This window comes from Prosopis cineraria, unplaced genomic scaffold (assembly GCF_029017545.1).
Source record: "Prosopis cineraria cultivar Desert tree isolate PC_DT_omini unplaced genomic scaffold, ASM2901754v1 PC1, whole genome shotgun sequence".
In the NCBI taxonomy this organism is placed as follows: domain Eukaryota; kingdom Viridiplantae; phylum Streptophyta; class Magnoliopsida; order Fabales; family Fabaceae; genus Prosopis; species Prosopis cineraria.
In genome coordinates, this window is record NW_026555332.1 from 32,667,843 (window position 1) to 32,692,338 (window position 24,496).

A 24,496-nucleotide genomic window follows, 5' to 3' on the forward strand; every position below is an offset into this window, starting at 1 on the left:
TGTCTTTCAAAACTAAAGAGGAATTGGTTGTCACCAGCATCACTAATAGAGAACTTACCTCAGACATTCTAAGCTTTGTTAATAGTGGTTTTGATAGCGACCTTGTTTTGTAGTTAGACCGTAATGAGCTTGCCAACAAGTGTCTTGGCTTCAGTGTCTTATTACCATTAGAGATTAACTTTAGATCTAGAGATACAGTCAGTTCTACCATTGTAGTCTAACCTTTGATGCTCTTCATTCTCCATGAGTCATAGAAAACTAGTGAACACACACCTAGAAGGAACAGGGGAAAGGGGAAAGGGAAAGGCACTCATAGGGAGGGGGAAGCTCATGAAAATAGGCACTCAAGAAGAGGGGCTAGAGAAACACTCAAGGATATTCTCAATAAGAGAAGGTTCATGGGAGGGCACTTAAGAAAAGGGCTGACGGTAAACACGCACACTTAGGGAGGGGAAGGGGAAGGGCTCTCACTAGGAGAGAAAAGCTCTCATTATGAGAGAGAAGCTCTCATCCAAGGTGAATAATCCATATGGCATATTCCTAAGGGAGAATTTCATTATAAGATTATGGATGTGATATTATTACAAATAAGGACCAATCAAATTTGAAATCTCACTAGGATTGAAATGAAATAAATTTTCTTAGTTAAATGATCAAAGTACCCTCAATAGAAATAAGAAAGAGAATGTAAATCACTACTTAACATGACTTGTAAAATGTATAATATATCTTGTTAAATCCCTTGCATTACTTGTAAATTTATCAGTCCTCAGTTAAATTATTAACCTGGACTTGTCAATTAAAAACATTACATCACATTTTTATTTCCTGACATTAATTGACAAGTTCATTATGTTTCTTGTTAATTAGTTAACTTTTATTAAATCTGTTATGACTTCTTAAATTATTAACTTGTAAAATCAATTATGTTCGTTACTTGTCAAAAAACAAAATAGCATTACTTGTTAAATCCCTGACTACACTTACGCAGTCCTTCATGTGAATACTATTTAACCTATATTGGTCAGAAATACTTTAACCCATATACTTGGGTTTTTTTTTTTAGGCCAACCGTAAACTTGGTTATTAACTATATCTATAATAGATAAAAACCCAACTAAACTAGTCAAATAGTTAACATGAACATGAAAACAATCATAAATACATTTCAATACAAAAAGAAGCTTTTTTGTCAATTTACCTCTCATCCCTGTAAAGATTAACACTAAATTAAAGTTATTATATCAAACTTATCACTAACTACACTAAATAAAACTTATTTCATTTGAGTTTTATTGGCCTGTAGTGAATTGCCAGGATTTATTGGGCCCCATTGGTATTATTGGGCCTCATTTGTATTTAAATCACAATCGTGGTCATATAATGAAATTTCCCTATTATTGAACATTATCACATCGATGTAGCTGTAGCCTAAGGGTCTCCATCAATAAATTATGCCGTTTTTCAGAGATTTCGCTGGTAAAGGTTCAAAACTTTGTTAGACACATACATATAGCTACAATAATTTAAGAGAAACAAATAATGTTTATGTTTCAAAGAGATAAATATTAACAAATAGACGACTCCGAAAGGCAACGCCAGATCCCACATTAAGTCTCTCTCTCTCTCTCTCTCTCACTCTCTCATAACATGTTTAACCTTCTCTCGAATTGGTGTTGAGAATGAGGAAGCCACTTCCGTGGAAGAAAACAATGAGCGGGAGCTTATTAGGGGGATGATGATCCAGTTCTTTGTGGAGAGGGAATAATCGGACCCAGGTGTTGTTTGATTGGTTAATGGTGAGATCTTTAGTGATGATGCACACAAAATTGTTTCACCGCTAATGTACTGGTAGTGAGAAGATAATAAGTGATAAATCATGATCGTTCTCACCGAGGATCAAGTTAATTGATAAGTAAGCAATAAATTTTCATGTTTTATTTAAGTTGAGCAAAACAAAATTTGGATTTGATATTGTCAAATAAAAATTAAAGTTATATACATGTACTAAAATTAAACTTCCAACAATCACAAATAATTAAGACAACTTAAGGTAGCTATAATCCCTTCTTCAATTCATAAAACATGTGTAATTAATAAAATAAATTCACTTAATATTAATTTATTAATCTAGAGTATTAATAGAAATAATTATCTTTCTATTAATTACACTCCTCTCTTGGATTAATATGTCATTCCTAATGTAGATACCCAAAAAGTAAAAAATCACAAACTCACTCCAATATGATTATATGAGTCCAATAGATATATTCTTATCCTATTGACAAATTAAAATACATTATAATCCCACATTACTCAATCTAATGATCTAATCTACATTTTCCTCTTTCAAGGGAAAACTTAAGCTCCCATATTCACACTCAATGGTGGCCAAGCATTAAGTAGACAAATAAGCACAAAATTAAGTAAATAAAACTAATATTAAGCTTAAATAAATGGTTCAAATATGCTCTATTCCAAGAATCAATTCATAACTACCCTAACTTAAGAGAAAATTAGCCATACATGGCTATAATGATAATGAAAATTAACAACATATATAGCAAAGTAAAGAGAAGGAGAAGAAAAGCTTAATTAGAGTAATCTTGAATAAAACCCTTGATTTTCCACTAAACCAAAGCTTCTCCAACCTTTCTTTAGCTCTGTTTCCTCTCCCTAGATATTCTGCAGCTGTAGGAACTCAGGAATGGTAAAAAATGAGGTTCCCCAACTTTAAAAATTCATTGAAGATCAAAGCTGTACGTTTTACTAAAATCGCTCTTCACTGTAGTAAACATGACCTGTGTAAATTTTCTTTTTAAATTTACTTTCTTGGACTTAGGCTTTAAAATTTTCACCTTTGGGCCCATAAATTGGGTCTCCCTACATATATGAAACCCAAAATTAATGCTAGAATTGGTCCACTAACTTCTAATCACATTTTCATGTTCATTTTACACATAATCATCCACTCAATCATATTTTTACTAATAAATTCAAATAAATAACTTCCAATCAGGGGTGAAGAGCTAGAGGACCGGCAGGGGCCATGATTCCCACTAACTTTTTAATTTTTTCTTAGTAAAACATAGGAGTTATATATTTTTGACTCTCATAAGTAAGCACATTATAAAAGTTATGAAATACTAGATGGAATTCTCATTTCAATTCTATATATAGTATTTTACGTATACATAAAGCAACTATTACAGTAGCTTGAAGATATGATTGTCATAAGATCTACTTATTTTCAACAAGATAATGTTATATATGCTCTTAAAATATTGGTGTCATTTTATTTTGCTTTTATTTTATATTTAATGAATGAAATTATGAGAATTATTATTAACAAACTTTGTTAAATATTGCAACAAAAATCTTGAGATTTATTGAATGCTATATGCTTGATATCTATCATACAATCGATCACTTATCAAAAAGTTGAGAGGTTTGGTGAAGATGTTTTTCTAGAAAAAAATACTTTTTTTAAATAATCAAGGTGTTGACATTTATCGTATGAATGGTTTTTACTCTAATATAATTTAATCTCATTGACATAAAAATTTTATGACAATTGAGCATTATTAATGTGTTGATATATTTATTTATTACGATTATCAATTGAAAGAATTAACTGGTGAATTCAATGAGCGAGTAATAAAGTTTATTACATTGAAAAGAAATTTAGATTTTAATGATATATTTAAATCATTTAATGCTCATATGATGATAAAATTTTCACCAATTTAATGATAATTTATATTGAGAAGAAAATTACTAAAACATTTATTATAGATATAATAACTAATGAATTGATGATCAAAACTTAATACGCACACATTGTTATATATGCATAAAATTGAATATAAATATATATGTTGAAATATTTATATTATTTCAATGATATATATATATATATAACTTTCTTTTAATTTTCATATACTTTGTCATCTTGGCTCCCCTTAATAAAAATTCCTAACTCCACCCCTGCTTCCAATTTAAATTAAAAACATGAATAAATTTAGTAAAATATTGAAAGTAATCAGGTGAGAACTTAGATAGGAAGTTTGAGATCATATGTGGAAGATGTTCATGGATCATCAAGGAGGCGAGTGAGAGTTCCATCTGGATTAAGGACGATTTGGAGGAACTGGGAAGGATCAAGGGATTCAGATGCTGACATGGTAATACTAATCAGAGAGTATACACAAGTTCGAGCTTATTTTGTCAAGATAAAATGAAGATGAAGATGAACGGCTTTTATGGCTGAAACTTGATTGATGGAGTTAAAAGAGAGAAAAAAGCCTTTGAAGATCAGATTTTGAATATTCATTTAGGATTTATCCATATTTTGTTTTAGTTATTGTAATGTTATATTTATAGTTATCTTTTAGGATTTTGTCAATTAATAGTGTGATTTAGGGTATTTATATTTAGGATTTTTAGAATATTTTCATATTTATTTCCAGATTTAGGAAAAAATCTATATAATTTCTTAACTAATTTTTTTCCTTAACTGAGTTACTTTGTACGCCTTTGAATAAATCAAAATGGATTTTTTTCGCTCATTAGAGTCTCTCCTCTATTGTCTAATTCTCTCTCTCTCTCTCTCTCTCTCTCTTGTCTCCTTTCTCTCTTCTCTTCTCTTCTCTTCTCCATTTCCCCTCCTGTATCAGTTGACATTAGAGTTAGGTTCCCATCTCATTTCCATACTATCAAACTCAAGCAAAGTCTTCTCCCTTTAGCCGTAACTTTTACATGTTCGGTTCTTGAACTCCCCTACCCCTGCATGTTCACATTGTTTGCTTAATTTTTTTTTTCATCCAAGATCTTTCTAGATCCAGGAATCATCATGAGGAGGAACTTTTTAGGAGTAAAGTTTCTAGTTAAGGCTCCTTCGGTTACTTAATAAGACATCTTGATCCTAAATTTTAATTTTGAAGGCGTTTGAATATTATGAACATAGTTATTTTGTGTTCATGTACTTCTTTTGATACCCTTTGCATTTTTTAAATTCTCTTATTATCCTTATCAATTTAATCATTTTACCCTTGTCTTTCACTTTTCTATAGCATTAAAAAAAAAAGACAAAAACAAAAAACAAATTAGGAGAAAAAATGAAAGAAAAAATAAAAAAGGACAAAAAATAATTGAGAGGCAAAAAAAAGTGAGTCACTTTTCTAAATTTTTGAGTTTTATTTTTCTTATTTGTTGAGCTTTCTTTTACTTATATCGATAATTTTATATTTTCATTTGTTGCTTCACTTAACATTATATTATTCCTATCTCTTATAAGTTTAGGACACATCCACCTCACACATTCGGTCCTAGGTTAACATGTACTCTTAGTCAAACTTTTTATCAATTTCCAAAAGGAGTTTCTATACCCCAGGGAGATTACTATGAAAACTTTACTCATGTTGATACTTATTTAGCAAATGTGATTTTTTGTAACATCCTAATTTTTATTTAAGAATTTAATTATGGGTCTAAACTAGAATTATTGTTGTATAGAGGTTTAGTGGAGGAATAAATGTGATTTGAGGTTATTTAAGGTTAACCCAATAATTAGGCACATGATTATAGTTTAAATTGGGCCTAGAATCATGTATTAGGGTTAGTTGAAGTCCAAAAAAGGATTTGTGCCAAATTGAGTCTAAATCTTTGGGCTTAAGTGAGTAAACCTAATTTTGTACCATGTGCTATAGCACAGCCAAAATTTTGAAATAAACATTATGTCATGTGATGAAATAGAAGAGAAGAAAATAGAAGAAGGGGTGTGAAAATACTTGGCTTTATTAGAGTTTGGTCCAAGGCTTGGATTGTCCAAGGATTTGAGCTCCAAAATAGCTAAGGTAACTTGTTTAATCACTTTCTTACCACCTAATCTTCCTTTTGAGTTAGATATTGTGATAGGTTTAGTTAAGGTTTCATTTTTAAGGAAACCCAATCTTAGGGTCTGAATTTAATAGGTATTTTGAGATTATATAAATGTTATTTAAGTAGTTTTGATGTGGTTTGTGATAGTGGGGTGTTTAAATATGAAAAACCCTAGGTTGTTCAGGGATGATTATTAGTTATAACTAGAGTGTTTAGAGTTAAGTTTGTATTTAGGAGGTATCTTGAGGTTGAGAAGGACTAAGTATTTTGGGTTAATATGGAAGTGTTTAAGCTAACGACATTAATTAACCTATGTCACACTCTAATATAGATGAATGTAGAAATTTCAGCAATTTTTGTTATAATTTATACCTCCCAAAATTTCTATAATAATAAAACCTATCAGCCAATCCAATAATGAAACTAGCTCCATTCTAGCAAATTACATACTAGCAAATTAAGATTGGGATCTATTTACAGTGTATGTAGAGCACTAAATTACAACCTTATAATACCATACAAATTTTCACCAAAAGAGATGAGCACATAGTACTTCCACTATCCAAAAAGCTATGAGGCCTCTCAATGACCAGTAAGAGGTATAGGACCAACCACAATATTTTAGATCAAATAAACTTCTAGTGAGTAACATTCCAATTTTATATAAAAAAATATATGAAAACATTAATGAATAATTTAGTTTAAAATTAACGATATAATGAAATGTGTACCTAGAGTAATAACACATAATGAGTTTTCTCTCAATAATACAGCCATGAAATTGAACAATGTTAATAGGACAATAATTTTTCAAAATTTGTATTGTTCATAGAATATAAAAATTTCAAACAATGGTAGGCAGAATGCTTTTTTAGAAAATAATACAAAAATAATGAATTTTAATTTAAATCTAGAAGAGTTTTATCAGAATGAATAGTAAGTATGGGCACATATTCATGTTGGTTAATAACTAATCAAGCATGGACACACAGTTTACAAAAATAAGTAACTAATCAACCACGACTAAAAGACAGGAAACAAGCATTGCAAAAGCCACGAAATAAGCATTGGTGTGAGGCCTAAGAAAACAAGTGTGAGTATAATGCTCATGAATTGTCATCTCTCTGATTCATGTGTGCAGGCCTTTGTATGGTGCTAGCACCTCTTACGAGTACCCTACTAGCTGTATACTATGATATCCTAAAGGCTAACAAAACTATCGTTAATACAAGCATTATAATCCCAATCCCCCTAATAAAAACCAAGCGTGCATAGAGCAAGAACACAATTTCAAAGTTTTTATCTTCAAACCATACTATTGAACTATTAATTCTCATTGCCCAAATTCATTTTCATATCAAGCATGGAATTAAATAATTAAGCTACAATAATATAAATTACTGGTAACATCAAGACATAATCAAAATAAACTATTATTATAAAATTAAATTAAAAAGAATATAATACAATTTATAAGAGAATAATATTAAAATTTAAATAAAGAAATTTTATATAAATACATTATTAGAAATTCATTCAAAACGCTGCCTATTCACCAGAGTTTTTAAAATTTTATAGTCAGACTACCTAAATTTCTTGCTTATGCCAATGATGCCCCAAATTAATCTAACAAATAATAATCCAACAATCCTCATTCCAATATGAATTCCTCTTCTTATAATGAATAAGCAAAATTAAAATTTAAAGTCTTTGATAATCCTTTAAATTTTCATTAACCCCCTTAAATTCTCACTAAACCCTTCAACAACTTTTGTCAAGTAGTCAATAATGCTAGGCAACATTAACTGTAACCATTAACACACAACTCTTATTCCAAACTTAAAAAAAATCTTAATTATTATTTAGTCTAATAATTTCCCTCTAAATGTTGTGCAATTCTAATTGGTAGATCAACTTTACAATTTATATGAAGACATATATTTCCTCAATTTGCATATATAATTCCTTGAGGCTCTAATATGAAAATCAAACAATTTTATTCCCACCAGCTTCTTCTTTCAAGCATTAATACAAATACCTTGAGGTCATTTATCATTGACAAAATTATGAGATGAGGAACCAAGCAATTCCAAGAACTTCATCAATTTCCAACATCACTCTGTCACCACATTCAGCTAAATCACCAAATTAAATAATGCATAACATTAACCAATCAACAATTAAATTTTCTAAGCTAATAATTATGATAGCAACTAAAAATAATGAAGGAAGAATTTTCAACTACAATAGAGAAGAATTTCAGCTTAAATTCTCATTCCCACGTCACCCTTACACTACACAAAAAAAAAAAATTGGTGGTGACAATTAAATGTCACTGCCAAAAGTAAACTTTTGATGATGACATTTGTTACCACCTGAAATATTTTTATAAAATAATTTAAAAATTAAAAATAATTTGTATAATTATTTTGGTGACAACATTTGTCTCCATAAAAGTATTTTTAAAAAATTAAATATAATTTTAAATTATATGAAATCATTTATAAATTTATCATTTAAATTATTAAAAAAATTCCTTATGAATTATTTTAAAAATTTAAAATTAAATGAAATAATTCAAAATATATTTGTGAAATTAAATTTCTTATCTTATATGTATAATTAGAAATCAATGATATATAGGATTGTGAAAAAAAAATAATAGTGAAGATGTGTTAAATTTAATTATTAAATTTCTTTTAATTTTGTATTGTTCATAATATTTTTTAGACAAATGTAGCTTAAATTGTTTTAAGAATTATGTTATTAAGCTAGTATGTTAATATGATAAATTAAAAATCTTGATGGGTTATTACTTTCAATTATAATTTGGCTAAGTTAAACATAAATTACTACTTATATATAAACAAATAAATGGCATTGGGATGTCAAAGTTATATAGATGTCATTAGATGCAAATAATATTATAGACTACTTAATATATTACGCATTTTACTTAGCATGGTATTTACATGGTATCTATTTCTTTTGCTAAAATCTAATGGCTCTTGGACAAGGATTTTATATGACTCTGCTAAGTATATTTAGGTTTCCATTGATATATAAAAATTTATTAATAATATTTTTTAATTAATTAATACTAAGAAGAATATGAAAAATTATTTAAATTCACCTTGCTATGGTGTAGGTAATGACTAGAGGTTAGCTAAATTGATTACATATGAGATTCTTAAAATTACCTTGTATCGTAAAAGTTATCATTATTAATTAAAAATTAAAAATTATTCAAAACGACTATTAACAATATTTATATGGTTGAAATTAATTTATTATTAAAATTGTAGATAAAATATATTTTTAATAAAAGAGGGAGAAACATTTAACTATTTTGGGAGAAGATAAAAATTTAATCATTTAATTTATTAATTTTTGAAAAAATATGGAGAAGAAAAAAGTAAAAGATATTTAAGATAAACTAATATAATACATACTTATAAATAAATTATATACTTAATAATTTTTATTTAAAAAATAAAATTTGAAAATTGGTTGCAACTATATAAGAAAAATTATTTAATATTTAATATTTGTTTATTTTAAGTTCATTTTCCTAAAAAATAATATTTACTAGTAAAAAATAATATTTTATTGAAAATGTAATATAAATGTTCATACAAATTATTTTGTTATATTAATAATTAAAAATAAAATAAAATATATGTATATTTTTTTAATAATATATTATTTGATATATGTATACATAGTTAAATAATATATATTTAATTTTGCATATAATATCTGTAGGTGCATTTTAATTCAACTGGTAAATAAAGGAGACTTAAGGCTTGGAGATGGAAAATCAAGGATTTAAATCTTAGTTTTGACACAGTTTACAAAAAAATATGTGACTGCTGCACACATGGCATGAGGTGGCAACTGATGTGGGATCATTTGTTGCACACGTGGCACGAGGTGGCATCACATGATGCACAGGTGGTAGAGTGATGTGACGTAAAATAAATTATTATTAAAAAAATAGTTAGTATCGCCGCTAAAAGTTTTAAAATTATTATTTAAAAAAATTCGTCGCCAAAGTTTTACTTTTAGTGGTAAACAAATTTTGGCAACAATTTTTATATACTTTTGATGGTAATCATGTTTGTTACCACTAAAAACTATGAGTAATGAAAGTTATAAAGTCAATCCTTTAGTAGCAAAAAGCTACTGCTAAAAACTTTTAAGGGAGACTTTTGGACTTTTGGCCACTAAAACTTCATTTTTTTTTTCTAGGTGAATTAGCTGAAGAGAAAGGAAAGATGAAGATTAATCACAATGTGATGCCAACAGTTGAGGATCAATAGCAGACAGAACCAAATGTACACACACTATTGGCTACTAATTAAGTAGGAACAATAAAGAAAAATGAATTGACGAGAAAAATATGACGACACTACCTTTTCTAGCTATAGAAGCACAATGGCAAGAGGAAAAATTGAAGACCACTCACCTTATGTTAACATAGAGCTAAAAATGATGACAGGGAAAAAATTCAGCAACCTAACCCCACGTAGCTGACAGACGTGAATCAAGAGAAGAATGGAAGTTACCCATAGCAATGAAGAAGCACAGGTTGATGGTGAACAAAGGAAATTGATGAGAAGAGCAGAAGGAATGGACTAATGATGAAGAACCAGAGGAGAGTAATGGTGGTGAAGAAAAAGAATGTGATGCTATATTCTTCTCTAAATGTGGTTATAAGAATAATTGCAAAAATTATAAGAAAGGGCACAAGGAAAATTACAAGAAATGCACAAGAAAAAATTACAAGAAAGAACACAAAACTTTCCTATAATATAAAACCAAATAAAGTCAAAGTTTTGCTTGATAGAATTTGAACTCTTGATCTTCAAAAATATTTACTATATAAGTTCCACTAAACTATCATTTTTTACTTGCTATAAAACTTATTTAAATAAAATATCCATTGAGAGAAAAATTTTGTTTAAATAAAATTTAGGATCATTACAACCTAACCTTAAGCTTAGGGGGTGATTAGTGTCTAAGCATTTGTAGTAGTGGAAATTAGCATTGTATTGATGACAATTAGTGTTGTATTTTGTGTATATTGTGGTGTGAACACCATTAGAGGTGGGAGAATGCTTATTCAAAGAAACATTATCACTAGGGGCAAAGGCAACTATGCTTTTATATTGTGATGTGTGTTGTATGATTAGTTGTGTATGGTCTTTCATATGAATAATTGTTGTTTGGAAAAATATGTTTTAAAAGTGGAATAATGATTGTGTTAAAATTGTATTACTGGTGAGATGAAAATATATATATATATATATATATAGATATATTATTATGTTGGTATAAAATAGTTTGTTTTATGAAGCAAGATAATTGTTTAGATTTATATTTGTTTAGGGATTTTATTGTTTGGAAACCAATTGTTCCAGGTGGTACATCTTCATTAAACCTAATGAGTGGATTATCAAGCCTTGGACTATTAAATAGGGATGTTCATAGGACGAGACGAAACGGGACTGGGACACCCCTATCTTGTAGCCCATCCTAAAAAATGATCGAGACTCAAAATTTTTCTCATGGTCTATCTCGTCCTGAAAGCTATCCTATCTTGAAAGGAGTCAAGACGGGATTGGGATATCTCAAATGTACATCCATTGTTTTAACAATGAAATTGTTGCAATCTTTCACCTCACTACTTGACAAGAAAAAGCATATATTACATTAATTAGAACCTTATAAAACATTTAATGCAAATTATCATTATGAACATGGTTGATCACAGAAGTAATGACTGACTAGAAGAATTAAACCAATGAAACCAAAAAGGAAAGCAAACCAACAAGACATGATCCTATTTAAGTCATTAGGAACCCCAATCTCAAAATGCTAAGCTAAACTATAACTAAAGATAGAGAGAGGTTAGTGCCTTCCAATATAAAAAAATAGCTCCTTGAGTTCTTGCCAAAAATCCTACTCTTAAATGGTAGTACTCTCAGAACAAAAACTAATGCTTCATATGTAGCCAGACGAATTCCTAATTCAATCTACTTTACAAATAACAACATTCATTTCAATAATAAAAATTACACCACCTTAAATCTCAATCATCACAAAATATGCATTACATTTATAGTTGGTAAATCATTTCAAGCAGATACCTTTGAACATGAAGGTGGAAATTTAGTAGTCCTCTAGAAGAATTTCCATATAAAAATAAAAGCATAGCCAAGAGAAACTTTTATTAGTGTACACCATGCCAATATTAACGATACTACCTTCACTAACATAATTTGCTTAGTCATATAGAAGAAATATCAAGAAAAAGGAGTACCTTTATCAAAGTATATTGTAGAACTTAATAGGAAAAAGAAAGAACTAATTAACTATAAATAGCATAAACTTGTAGAAGCATTCATGCCTAAAACAAAGAACAAATATGTGCTTTGGAAATCCTAAGATTTCCCACTAAAGGAAAAAATACAATAACAGAAAATCAAATTAAATCAAGTCTAAAAACAACATTTCAACAGCAGCATTCATAAGACAAATAAGAAAAATTTAGCAAATATAATTCAACAAATACAAGTAACTTCCAAGTGATAAGTGCAACAACAAGTCAACAATCAACAAGTTAAGCCCCAAGCACAACTTCAAGTTATTGTTCGTCGTCTTCAACAAAGATATTTAAAGCTAATGATTCTTCTGAAAAGAAAACAACAAACACAATGTAAACAAAAATTATTAAATATAGATAAATATAAAACTAAATCATATTAAAATAATTACTCAATTATAAAAAATGATATTACCTTGTATGGCTTGCTTTGTATCATTAAAATCATCAGCATTAAGATCCTACAATTTTGCTATTAAAAAAGGTAGCTAGTTTTAGGCACAAATTAGTGCCTCAGCCATCTTTAGAGATAGGGAGCTCCTAAAATCATCAATTACATGACCTCTTGTGCTAAATGCAGATTCTAAAGACATAGTGGAAATAAGTATGGCCAATATATCGTTTGCAATTAATAAAAGGACTTTGTATTTAGTAGCATTCAATTTCCACCATGTTATAATTTCAAAATTTGGATCAAGTGCTTGGCTAACTCATTGTGCAAATACTTGTCCACCTTTGTATATTTATCTACTTGAATCTCAAATTCCTTTTGGGTAAGAAACCTTTTGAATGAAGTTCTAGACTTAGAACTTAAGAATGTTAAAGGCATACAATTTGATCCAAGTGATTAAGTTAAACTACTTTTACTTGCTCTTTATGTCTGACTTTGACTTCGACTTTAAATTTGAGTCTGAGATATGTCAACCCCAATTAAATAATGATCATATAAATGATATAAGACATTTGAGACCTTTTTCTCTTATTTCCCTTAATACTTATTATACTTGGTCAACATACTCTTAGCTATGTCACAAAGCAAGGAATCATGAATGTTTGCACTTTCATATAAAATGGTAAAGACATCAACTATCTATTGAAAGCATACATTTGAGATCACATAAAGTGGTCCTGAAAATTGTAAAGTGATAGAACACCTTTAAAAAGATCACAAAATCTTTTGCATCCTTCCAATCATTTTTATTAGGGGGACCAATTAAACTTTTATCTTAGAAGATGTTCCTATAATCATTATCTTGTTGTTTCATCCTCTAAAAAACACTGTAGAATTTAATTGCACTCTCTAACATTATGTAAGTTGAATTCCATCTAGTTGGATAATCCATGCTTAATAGACTCCTTGAATCAATTTTCATTTTTCCATAAGCTCTTTGAATTTACGAAACCCTAATAGAGAAGATCTCACATATTTAATGGAATTCTAAATGCCTTCAATACCCTTGTGCATATCCTTCACACTATCAGAAACAATCAAATTTAAAATATATGCACAACAACGCAAGTACAAGAACTCCCCATCACAAATTAAACAATTCCAATGTCTCAAAACCCCCATTAAAGATGCTAATGTAGTGTCATTAGAAGAAGCATTATCAAGTATGATTGTGAACACCTTATCAATGCTCAAAAGTAGTAAGTATTTCTCAATTTCTTGGGCAATTGCTTCTCCCTTATGGTTTTCAACTACACAAAAATTCAAGATTCACTTTTTGTATGTCCAATGCTCATCAACCCAATGAGGAATTAGGCACATATAATTGGCATATTGATTGGAAGTCCAAGCATTAGTAGTAAGGGAAACATGAATTTGAGATTTTTTAAAATACCTTTTCAATTTTCTAGCTTTTGTGAGGTACAACGTATAGCAATCTCTAATAACTTTTGCTCTTGAAGGGACTTGAAAGTGAGGTTTTAACCTTCTCCCCATCTCTTTAAAACCATCACTTCCATAATTTTAAAAGGAATTTCATCCAATATCACAAATACCACAACAACTTGTTTGTAATCGAGTTAATTAAATAGATGATGACTCAAAGTTTTAGATGACCCTAGTTGAGAGCCTAATAATAGAGATTGTGTGAACTTGTTTTCTTTATTTAGATTTTTAAGACATCTTTTTACATATTTTCTCATTCCATTTGCCCCATGTCTTATAGAGTTATAACCAATTGTTGTTGAAAAATACTTGCACTTGGCATGGGGTTCTCTATTAGTTTTGTCTAGTGGCAACCTTTCAAAATGCTCCCAAACAGCTTATTTGTATCTCTTTCTTCCACTTTCTCTTTCATTCTTTGACTCATTTCTCTCATTTCTCTCATTTTCCTCTTCAGTATTAGGTGATGAAGCATTTTTAGGATCTCTTCCTATTGTTTCAACATTTTCTTGACGGGTGGGTGTGGTAGTGATTTTTCTTCACAATGTGGATTTAGCCAACAACAACAACATCCCTTAACTGATTAAAACCTCATATTAAAATTCAAATAGGCATGTATAAAAATCTAAGGCATTAAGTTTCCACATGTGCAAATAATCTAAATCATGTAACTAGACACTTAAAACTCCAATTGTATATTTTTTAAATAATTTGTGTAAATGATCATAACTAACTAATATAACAAATAAATTGATTTCATAATATATAATTGACAATGATTTATGATACTTTGAAATTAATTTATACATGCACCTTTACACAAAAATCAAAATGTATCATCCATGATCTCCTCTAACTAGATGTTATTTAATTTGATTATACATTTATAATTTTAAGGAAAAGAAGTAGTCTTGCATATAGGGCGTATGAATCATTGTTGAATATCTATAGATACTATTTTCGTACACCTTCATTATTGATTTGTAAATTTTCAATAAATTTATAAACTTAGAATGCCAAGCTTAATCATCCCTGTAGTAACTTAATGGCACTAGATCAATGGAAAGAGAAACAATAATTCATAATGGGTGGAAGCAAAAATTATGCATAAATACTAACACTCAAAAATAATACATAATGCAAACTGTGAGGGAAGGAATAAGTGGGATGGCATGGATGTGTTTTAAGTAAAAGTCTAAAATAGAACTCATTTATTTCTCAGCATTTAGCAATGAAATGTACTAGATCTAAGGATGACAAGGAGAATAATGGATTTGAGGCAATACTAGATTCAGTCAAAGAAAACGACAGTAGTAGAAATCTAATGCAGAGTTAAAGTAAAGGTTTAGGTAGTGATCTAGGTCGAGGTAGTAAATATCTTGCAGTCACATCGCTTGGAGGCATGGAAGTAAAGGTGGAGGCATGGTCAAGGACTTGAGGTTGTGGAGTAGGAGATGTGAAGGCCAAGTTATGGTCAATTAGTCTTAGCCTCTTAGGTTTGTACAGCTCTCTTCTATGGTTTGTGTAGTGCGAAAGATTAGAAGGTAGAGTGAAAAATGATTTTCAAAATCACGCATTTGGTCCTGAAGGCTGAAGCTAAAGGCTAAAATTAAAGATTAATTTAATTAAATAAAATAATGGTCAAATTTTAAAAAAATAACAGTTGGTATAAATGAGACGAGATGGGACGGGATGTCTCAATAGGGAGCTTGAGTCCCATCTTGTCTTGTCCCTATTTTGGCCCTATACTGTAAAAGTCTCGTCTCGAATATTTTCAACTTGAGATAGACCCGTCTAATATGATTGAGATGAGTACAAGCCAATCGGGCTAGGTACAACCCAAGTGCCCCTACTATTAAACCTTTAGCTAGGTGAATAGTATCAAGTATGGGCTTTAGTTTAGAGAAAAGAGGGCATAAGGTTGGTGCCATGTATTCTTTTTTGGTTTTGTCTAGATAGTTTGAAATATTTGTTTAGAACTTGTTTTCTATTCTCCACCTAGCAATCACATGATTAGTTGCATAGCATGTATCATGAGATATTAGAATTGGTTACTAAAACATTTATGTCTTATTTCCTATAGTTAACATTTTTACAAGGAAGATTCAGGCCAAAGAAGCATCGGAGGTATAATGTGGTGTGGGACACCACCTCACCTACTTGTAGGCCTTTATTAGTTTTTAATGTATATTTTTCCAACCATATGACATATTTGGTGTAAATGAGCATAACTCCATTTTGATGGAAACTTGCATATGATAGCCATGAGGCTTGTTTCTTGACTCTCATGGTCATGATTATTTTTTGCTTTGAGCATATTATGCATATGAAAATGACTTATAAATATTTTTCTCAATTACTCAATCTTAACAATATTAGGTGACCGTAACCCAACTATGAGAATTTATACATACTTGATTTAAAAATTGTTCATAAGTGTTGGTTAGTATGTATTGAATGTGGTCAAATGTCATACACATTGTTTTTATTTTTTATTTTTGGCTTTGGTAAGGGTTTGATTTGGGGAAGTTTAAAGCATTTGGAAATTGTGTTTTATCCTTAAAATGAATTTTGTGGCTAAAATCCTTACACAAAGGAATTTTTATACTAAACCCAAGCTATTAGCTAGATTATTTAATAAGTCTCTTGTGGACACTTGAATTGCTTAATTTGAATATTTGTAGAGGAAGTTATGCTCATTTGAAATTTGATGTCATTGTTTACTATGTATAATTGCTAATATGGCACCATGAGCCATGTAATGACCTTCATCATTAAGCAAAAACCAATCACAATAATTAAAACTAATAAATTTGATTAAGAAATATTTTGAAGAAGGATAAGATCAACCTTTGCTACTTTGAAAACTCTAAAGTTTAATCAAATCAAAGTTTTCTTATAATTCTTTTTATAGAATGGAATCCCAAGAATGAATGAAAAAAAAACTAATAAAGTAGTAACTTTTGAAAAGTAGAAAAGATTGTGGAAACATGGGAATACAAATTAAGTATTTGAAAATAGGATAAAAAAGGGCAACAAAGACATTTCAAAATTTTAGTACATCCACTGTGGCCAACTAAAAACACAAATATGTTGAAGTTAAATATACCACCGCTCTGGCCTTTGATATATAGGCCACTCCACAACGGCTATTATCCACATTCGATGTAGCACAACCAAGCATATAGCTTCTATTTAAAGAATTGCCCAGACCATATAGTAATGGCAACCCCTAATTGAAACTTTCAAAACACCTAATTAAATGTCTACATGCAAATAATTAAGAAATTTTACTAATGGCTCCTATTTTGCCCAAAACCAATACCAAACGAGAATTTTGGAACATTTGGTGCCAAATAAGTATTGATGCTAAAAGCACCAAAATCAAGTGTCTCCTATCTTAAACTATTATCCATAAAAACTTTATTACAATTAAAAATACATTCTTAACCAAACAAACATAACAATTGACTTGCATCCACGAGTTATGAAGATTCAACTCTCCTCTCCTAAGGCTTACTATCAACTAAGAGGCTACTAAAAATGGAGGTAGATTCTAATCCTCTCAATTTGAGCATACTAAAAACATTAACCCATATACAACTCTTGACCCAATTCAAGACATATAAAATTAATCATGCCAAGGTGCCCAAATCATCATCATAGGCTACAAACAACCAACAATATAATTTATGCAAATAACTCCTAATGTTGGCAATACATTATTCAATTACACATAAAATAATTACTCGAAAACATTACAGTAGTTAGGTGTCTCTAGCCTCACCCTCTTACCTTTGTCTTAGATCCAAAATGTCTCTTGAGAAAAATATTAAACCATAAGAACAAGATCTTACAATCTCAGTAATCAAGCATATAAATGTGTGGCACATATAAGCAATTAATGTATAAATTTTGTAAATATACCATATGTATTTCTATGACATAATCTTGACCATAAAACATATGAGACAATAATAAGGATAATTATGCATGATCATATTCCATTCTTATTACTCTCCTTATAACTTCTGATAGAATTCATAGGCTATCAAATCATATAAGACTAACTCATATGACCAAATTAGCCCGCTCTTTAATTGTAAGGGTTCACCTAGCTAAGGCCCCATACTCACTTTTAGACCATGAATTTCCCTATTTCAAACTCATGGGGTGTCATTTTGCCTAGTCCAAGGAAACACCCAGTCCAGGTTAATAATCAATAACCAAAAATTAAGGCCTCACAATGTTAGTGAATACCATATGGATTTATTTAATGCCCTACTCTCTCAAGTAAACTCCCGACCATCCATGATCATGTTATATGCTCATGTTACTCAGTGATACGCCATACATGCAAACTTGATTAATTTCTCATATTCAAGTGCATGCTATCAAAACAAGGATAAATAACCAATATTTTTGGATTTCATACCAATATCATAAGCTTGTACTCAAAGATATATCATCATCATGTTCAATATAATCCATGCTTAACATTATAATATAACTATCTATTCACTTTATCACATATCCACAAAATCATGTTTATGTTAGTTAATTCATGCACAAATAAAGTCTTTGACCACAACTCCATTATCACATCATATTTAACAACCATATCGAATCAACTCAAATCAACCCTTTCATGTTTGAGAATTCACCTATTAAATACATGCTCAATAATTTAAATCCAGTTCATAAACATAATCAATCTCGTCTTATCAAAAAAGCCTTATACCACAAACATACAAGCAGCATCATTCACCAAGTCATATTCCCTTATACATTTTCCTATAGCATACCATAAAACCACTATTTACATACTATCATTGCAATCATGTAATTCAACTATTTTCACAATTAATATACTCCAATAGTATCATGCCTTTCTATAACTAGATTTATTTAGCCTAAAAAATGGCAATGCAAACATATACAAGAACTTAACTCTCAGTTAATCTTGGTTTACCACACTAAGTGTGCAACTTAGATTCTAAGGAAGCTCACAAACAATCTACAAGCTCCATGAATAGTTAATATATAGTTTAGGATTAACAAATAGTCATTAATTAACTCTTAATCAAGATTGAAGCCTAAGACCTTTGTCATATTAACCATCAAGAACTCCAATTTTAGCTTCCATTAACTCTTTTAACCTCTATTAAACTCAAACAACACTATTAAGCAACCCTTTTAGTTTTGAATTAGGATTAAGTCTAAACCCATCATTAAGGATGCTAAATACTGCCATTAGTAAAACTTGATGACTACAAGCATAAAATAACATCCTTAGACTACATCACATTCATAAGAGTTGGTGTAACTCTAAGTAAGTCTTGAACTGAATCTCTACTCCCTATAAACACAAAGGAAAATGGAAAGACAAAGAAGAGATGAGGAACCTTACCCAAGTTTTAGTAGCTCGAAACTAGCCTTCGTTGACTAGAAACGCAAGCCCTAGTAGAACTGTGGCTATCTCTTCATGTTCTCACTCTTAAACTGTGGCTATCCGAAACAAAATCTACATTTTTTAAAATCTGACTCATCCGTTGTGGCTGATGGCTTAGTCCAAGGACCCTAACTTAAGCCTATTAATTTAGGCTTAAAACCAACAACTCCTCTAGTCCCCTTCGAAGCACTATGTAGGGTTTGATGGATCTAAAAGGCCATTGAAACTCCCTAGTTAACCCCCAATCACCTTAATTAACTAATTTAATTTTTCAATTAATTTAATTTTTCAATTAATTTAATTTTTCAATTAATTTAATTAATTTCTAAATTAAATTTTGGGATGTTACAAGCCACGGCACATGCCACATTGGCCACAATGCATGACACACTTGGACATTGCTCATATTCATTCTAGGTTTTTTGAAGTGGTCCCTTTAACCTTTTCAACCTTTTTAAAACTGTTTAGACAAATTTCTAAAACTATGCTTCACTATTAAATGAGTTTTGTAACATCTTTTAGGATTTAATTAGAATTATTGCTTTCAACGGGATCCCATTTGGTACTAGTTATTTAACTTGATTTCTTCCAAAGTTAACAAGCTAGGCTTGATTTGTCATGTTTAACTCTTTTATATCATAGTAGATTCTTTTTTACCATAGTAGTCAATGTTGAGAAATTTTTTAGTTGTAAGAAAAATCATTTTTCTATTATGGTAAGTCTATCATGAAGTTGTTTTGACTCTTAATTACCATGGTAGACTTTTTATACCATGGTAAAGTTTTGAAATGCTATCTTTGTTCTTTCTATTGCATGGTAATTTGGTAGGATTTTGAAAAGTAAATTAAATCCTTCATAACTATGGTAGACACTTTTCTACTATGGTAAGTATTGACAAATTAAGTTTGGACAAATTACTTGTTTATTGGAGAAAAGTGTGTGTAAAAATTTAGAGCATTACAATTTATGAGGAACTTTTGAGTTCCTAGAGGCTTAGGCTTAGACTTTAATAAGCTTAGGCTTGTCGATCATTTTTGATTTAATTTGACTTAAATGCTTATGCAAAGTCAATAGATATTTTAATGTGCATGGTTTAGGATAGGTCTTATATTCTATCAATTTGACCAAGAACTTATCGCTCTAAAAGCCACCATGACCCACGACAACGAAGGCACCCTCAATGCTACAAGAGCTCGTGCTACCTAATGTAGAGGCAGCATTGGAAAAACGTCACGAAAAGCTTGAGATGCAGTAAAACGCAAGATAAATGATTTATCCAGAAAATATAATATAACTTAATATATCATATACCTTAATATGTCTCTTAATTATTTAAGAATAATTAAATTCCTACTGTAAAATCAATTAAGTATCAAATTTATTTTAAAGGAATTTAATTTTAAGAGTACATTAAAACCCTTTTATCATAGAGTAGTCTTTTCTTATGATGGCTTGATCATTTTCTAATATGGTAGATCTTTTTATACATGGTTTAGTTCTTTTCTACCTTGGTGGGATATTTAACTTGGATTTTAGTTATTAAATAAGTTTCTTTTCAACCATATATAGTAGACTTTAAATCTTGGTTTTTTTTCTTTTTCTACTACGGCTGAGCTATTTTAAATATGATTAACTCTTTTCTATCATGGTAAACTTAATTTTTGATTTAATTTTTAATTATTATGGTAGAGTTTTAATTTGTATATTAGTTATAAGTGGAACATTACATTCTCTAGCTGAAAACCGTAGCAGAGCATATTCTCTGCAGTCCAACCACCTTCGTATAAGTAATTGCTATATAATTATATGTTTTTATTATGATACCAGCACTATCAAATAGATCCCATATATTCTTCGCACTATCTTATATCTTATGATCTTCTTGGAAAGCATTTCTAGGAAAATTAAAAGACAATCCAGAATAGTAAAACATTCTAACAATGAGAGCTCTATCATTGCAATATTTAACAAAATTTCATTTAAAAAAATAAAATTTCAATTTTAAAGTGTTGACTAAAATTCGAGAAGCATTAGATATGTATTAAAAATTTATATATACTTTTTTCTTAAAAAAAAGTATTTAGATTTCAAATATATATTCAGGAAGTGTTGACATGTAATTGTAGATATTGGAAATACGATATTGACACTAATATGTCAAGCTATTTAAATTATGTGTGTATATATATATAGTTGATTTCTTTATTGTTTACAAGCATTCTCCTATTAGATATTATTGAGTTTAAGTCTTTAAAGTATGGTCAGGTATTACATGTGGATATTCTTTTCAGCAAGGATTCATATCTTAGTTTCTCAAGATTGTGAGAGAAATGTTGGTATTGGAACTCACGTATATTATAAATTTGAATTTATTTCTAGACTTGATACAGTAGACCATATCGCAGAAAGATCATTATTTGTAGATTTTTCTGCGTTAATATCGCCAGCTTCTTCCAGGAACATATATAGAACGAAATATCATGGGTCACAGTTTCACTTCCAAAAACTAAAACGAGTTCATATCTTACAATATTACATTACAATAAATAATACTCAATGGAGAACGCCAATAATGCAAATCACAATCAAGCATGCGATGGACCTGGCCTGGCCTTAATCCTCCGATGAAGAAATGAATTGTTTGAGCACCCCAATGAGCTTTGAAGCCACGGAATCATCAGCAAACTCAACCCCATGAGATCCCTCTTCTTCAAAATCTATCACCACATTCACTCCCTTCTCCTCCATTAATCTCGCCATCTCTATTCCTCTGTCAACCAGTGGGTCTCCTCCATTCCCGCTCACCATCACCTTCCACCCCATCTCGCGTATCTTCTCCATCTTCTCTGGCTGGTCCGCCGCCGTCGGATTAGAGTACTCGTGATCGCAGTTCGCTCCCACCGGCAACGCCAGCTCCCAAAATAAGTCACACCAACACATCGGAACAACAGGGTTTTTCTCTAGCCTCACTTCCGACTCCGTCCTTTGGGTCCCACCGAAGAAGGGTTGACGCAAAATCAGCCCTTTGATCTTCATGGGCTTCAGATCATTCACTTCCTCAGCTACTCGGAGGCCTGCATGGTAGGCAATCGTACCCCCAGCGCTATCCCCCATTACGTAGCAATTGGAATAGTCCACGAAGTCTCTTAACCAATCATCAGGGCTGGTTTTGATCCAGTGAAGCGCCTCCACGGCGTCGTCATAAGCCGCCGGCAACCGGTGCTCCGGAGCAAGGCGGTACTCCACAGACGCGACCACAGCTTCGATGTCCGTTGCCATCTTCGAACAGAAGTCGTGGAAACGAGTAGAAGCTGCGCTGAAATAGATGAAGCCACCTCCATGAAAGAACACGATGAGAGGGAACTTGTTGGAGGGATGATAATCCAGTGCTTTGCGGAGGAGGAATAATCGGACCCACGTGTTGTTTGATTGGTTAATGGTGAGATCTCTGGTGAGAACAGAGATAGGAAGGTTGGGATCAGACGTCGCCAGTGTGAGTGGATCTCTGAGGAAGCGAGTGAGAGAACCATCATCGTTGACGACGATTTGAAGTTGCTTGTAAACATCGAGGGATTCAGATTCAGTTGTTGTCATGGTAACAGAGTATGAGTCTGGGCTTATTTTCCACTCTGGATGAAGATGAGTATGAAGATTATAGATGAACTGCTTTTATTGTTGTAATCTAACTTTTCTCAGTTTAAGAGAGATGATAATGACTTATGAAGCAGCCACAATATTGACTATGACTTAGTGATGGCTTTAATTTATTGTAATTATCAATTTCGCAGATATTGTTATCGGTCGAGGAATGAATTTAGAGGGAAATTAATTAGTGATACTTTATTTTACTTTCAAGATTAATAGCTGCCACCATCATGAATTGTCTATTAGCCAAAATATTACTATTGGAGGATTCTAGTTAGTAAAAACGAGTGCTTTGTATTGTTCTTAAAACTACTATGGTTTGCTAGTTAATTTAAGCAAATGCTACTTTTTTTTTTTTTTCCTATGAACGTGTGTTGAATATTGATTTGTCAGCGTTGGTCTAGTTCTACTTTGATACAGTGAGTGAAGTGTTGTTTTGCATTACCTAACCAATCAGACTGTCGTGATCCAGACTATGGAAGATATACTTCAACTTGTGGATTGCTGTCAACAATAAATTTAGGTTAGCTCAATATCTTTATTAGCAAGCTTGATATTGCGCCCCACACATATCTTGACCCTTTATCTGAAAAAAGAGGAGAGATTAATTGGTGGGTGAAGGATCCATGTGGCATATTCCTAAGGCAAAATTTCTTCATAGAATACCATGAATGTGATGTTATTACAAATGATGAGGGCTAATCTAAAATCTTCCTCCAGGATAGAAGGACTGCAATGAAGTAAATCCGTAACTTGTTAAACTGTTGTATTAACATGTACTTGTTAAAAATATTGCATTACTTTTTAATTTTCTTACATTACTTGATAAGTTCATTATGTTTGTTGTTAATAATTTAACTTGTATTAAATCTACTCTAGCTTCTTAAATTATTAACTTATAAAATCCATTATGTTTGTTACTTGTTAAAACAAAACTATTATAAAAATAGCTTTTCACGTTGCTTGTTTAGGGGTATTTATGTCCCTCTCATGGGGGACATAGATCAAGGCAACATTAGAAAGTTGAAACAACCACATCATTTTTATGAGGGATATTAATAATAAAAACAATGTCGATTTTAATGAGAGATGTGGTTTCTGAAGAAACTAAGTCATTTTTATCTATAAAAGTGATGTGGTTAATACAAACTATATCTCTTTTTATGATGATGATCTTTATGATGTTTAGGATAAGAATTGAAAAAAATATAATAGCAATTTCCCACACTACCTTTAATGC

General features: G+C 30.6%; 1 protein-coding gene across 1 annotated transcript; it reads right to left on the minus strand.

Moving 5' to 3' along the window:
* Positions 1 to 22,021: 22,021 nt before the first annotated feature.
* On the minus strand, positions 22,022 to 23,226 carry LOC129303452 (carboxylesterase 1-like). Its single transcript, XM_054942781.1, has one exon. The coding sequence runs from the start codon at positions 23,203 to 23,205 to the stop codon at positions 22,225 to 22,227; it is 981 nt and encodes a 326-aa protein (XP_054798756.1). The 5' UTR covers positions 23,206 to 23,226; the 3' UTR covers positions 22,022 to 22,224.
* Positions 23,227 to 24,496: the final 1,270 nt, after the last annotated feature.

What these genes read in the sequence shown, in the direction of transcription:
- LOC129303452 (XM_054942781.1), bottom strand. Translation starts at nt 23,205, where the DNA reads ATGACAACAACTGAATCTGAATCCCTCGATGTTTACAAGCAACTTCAA.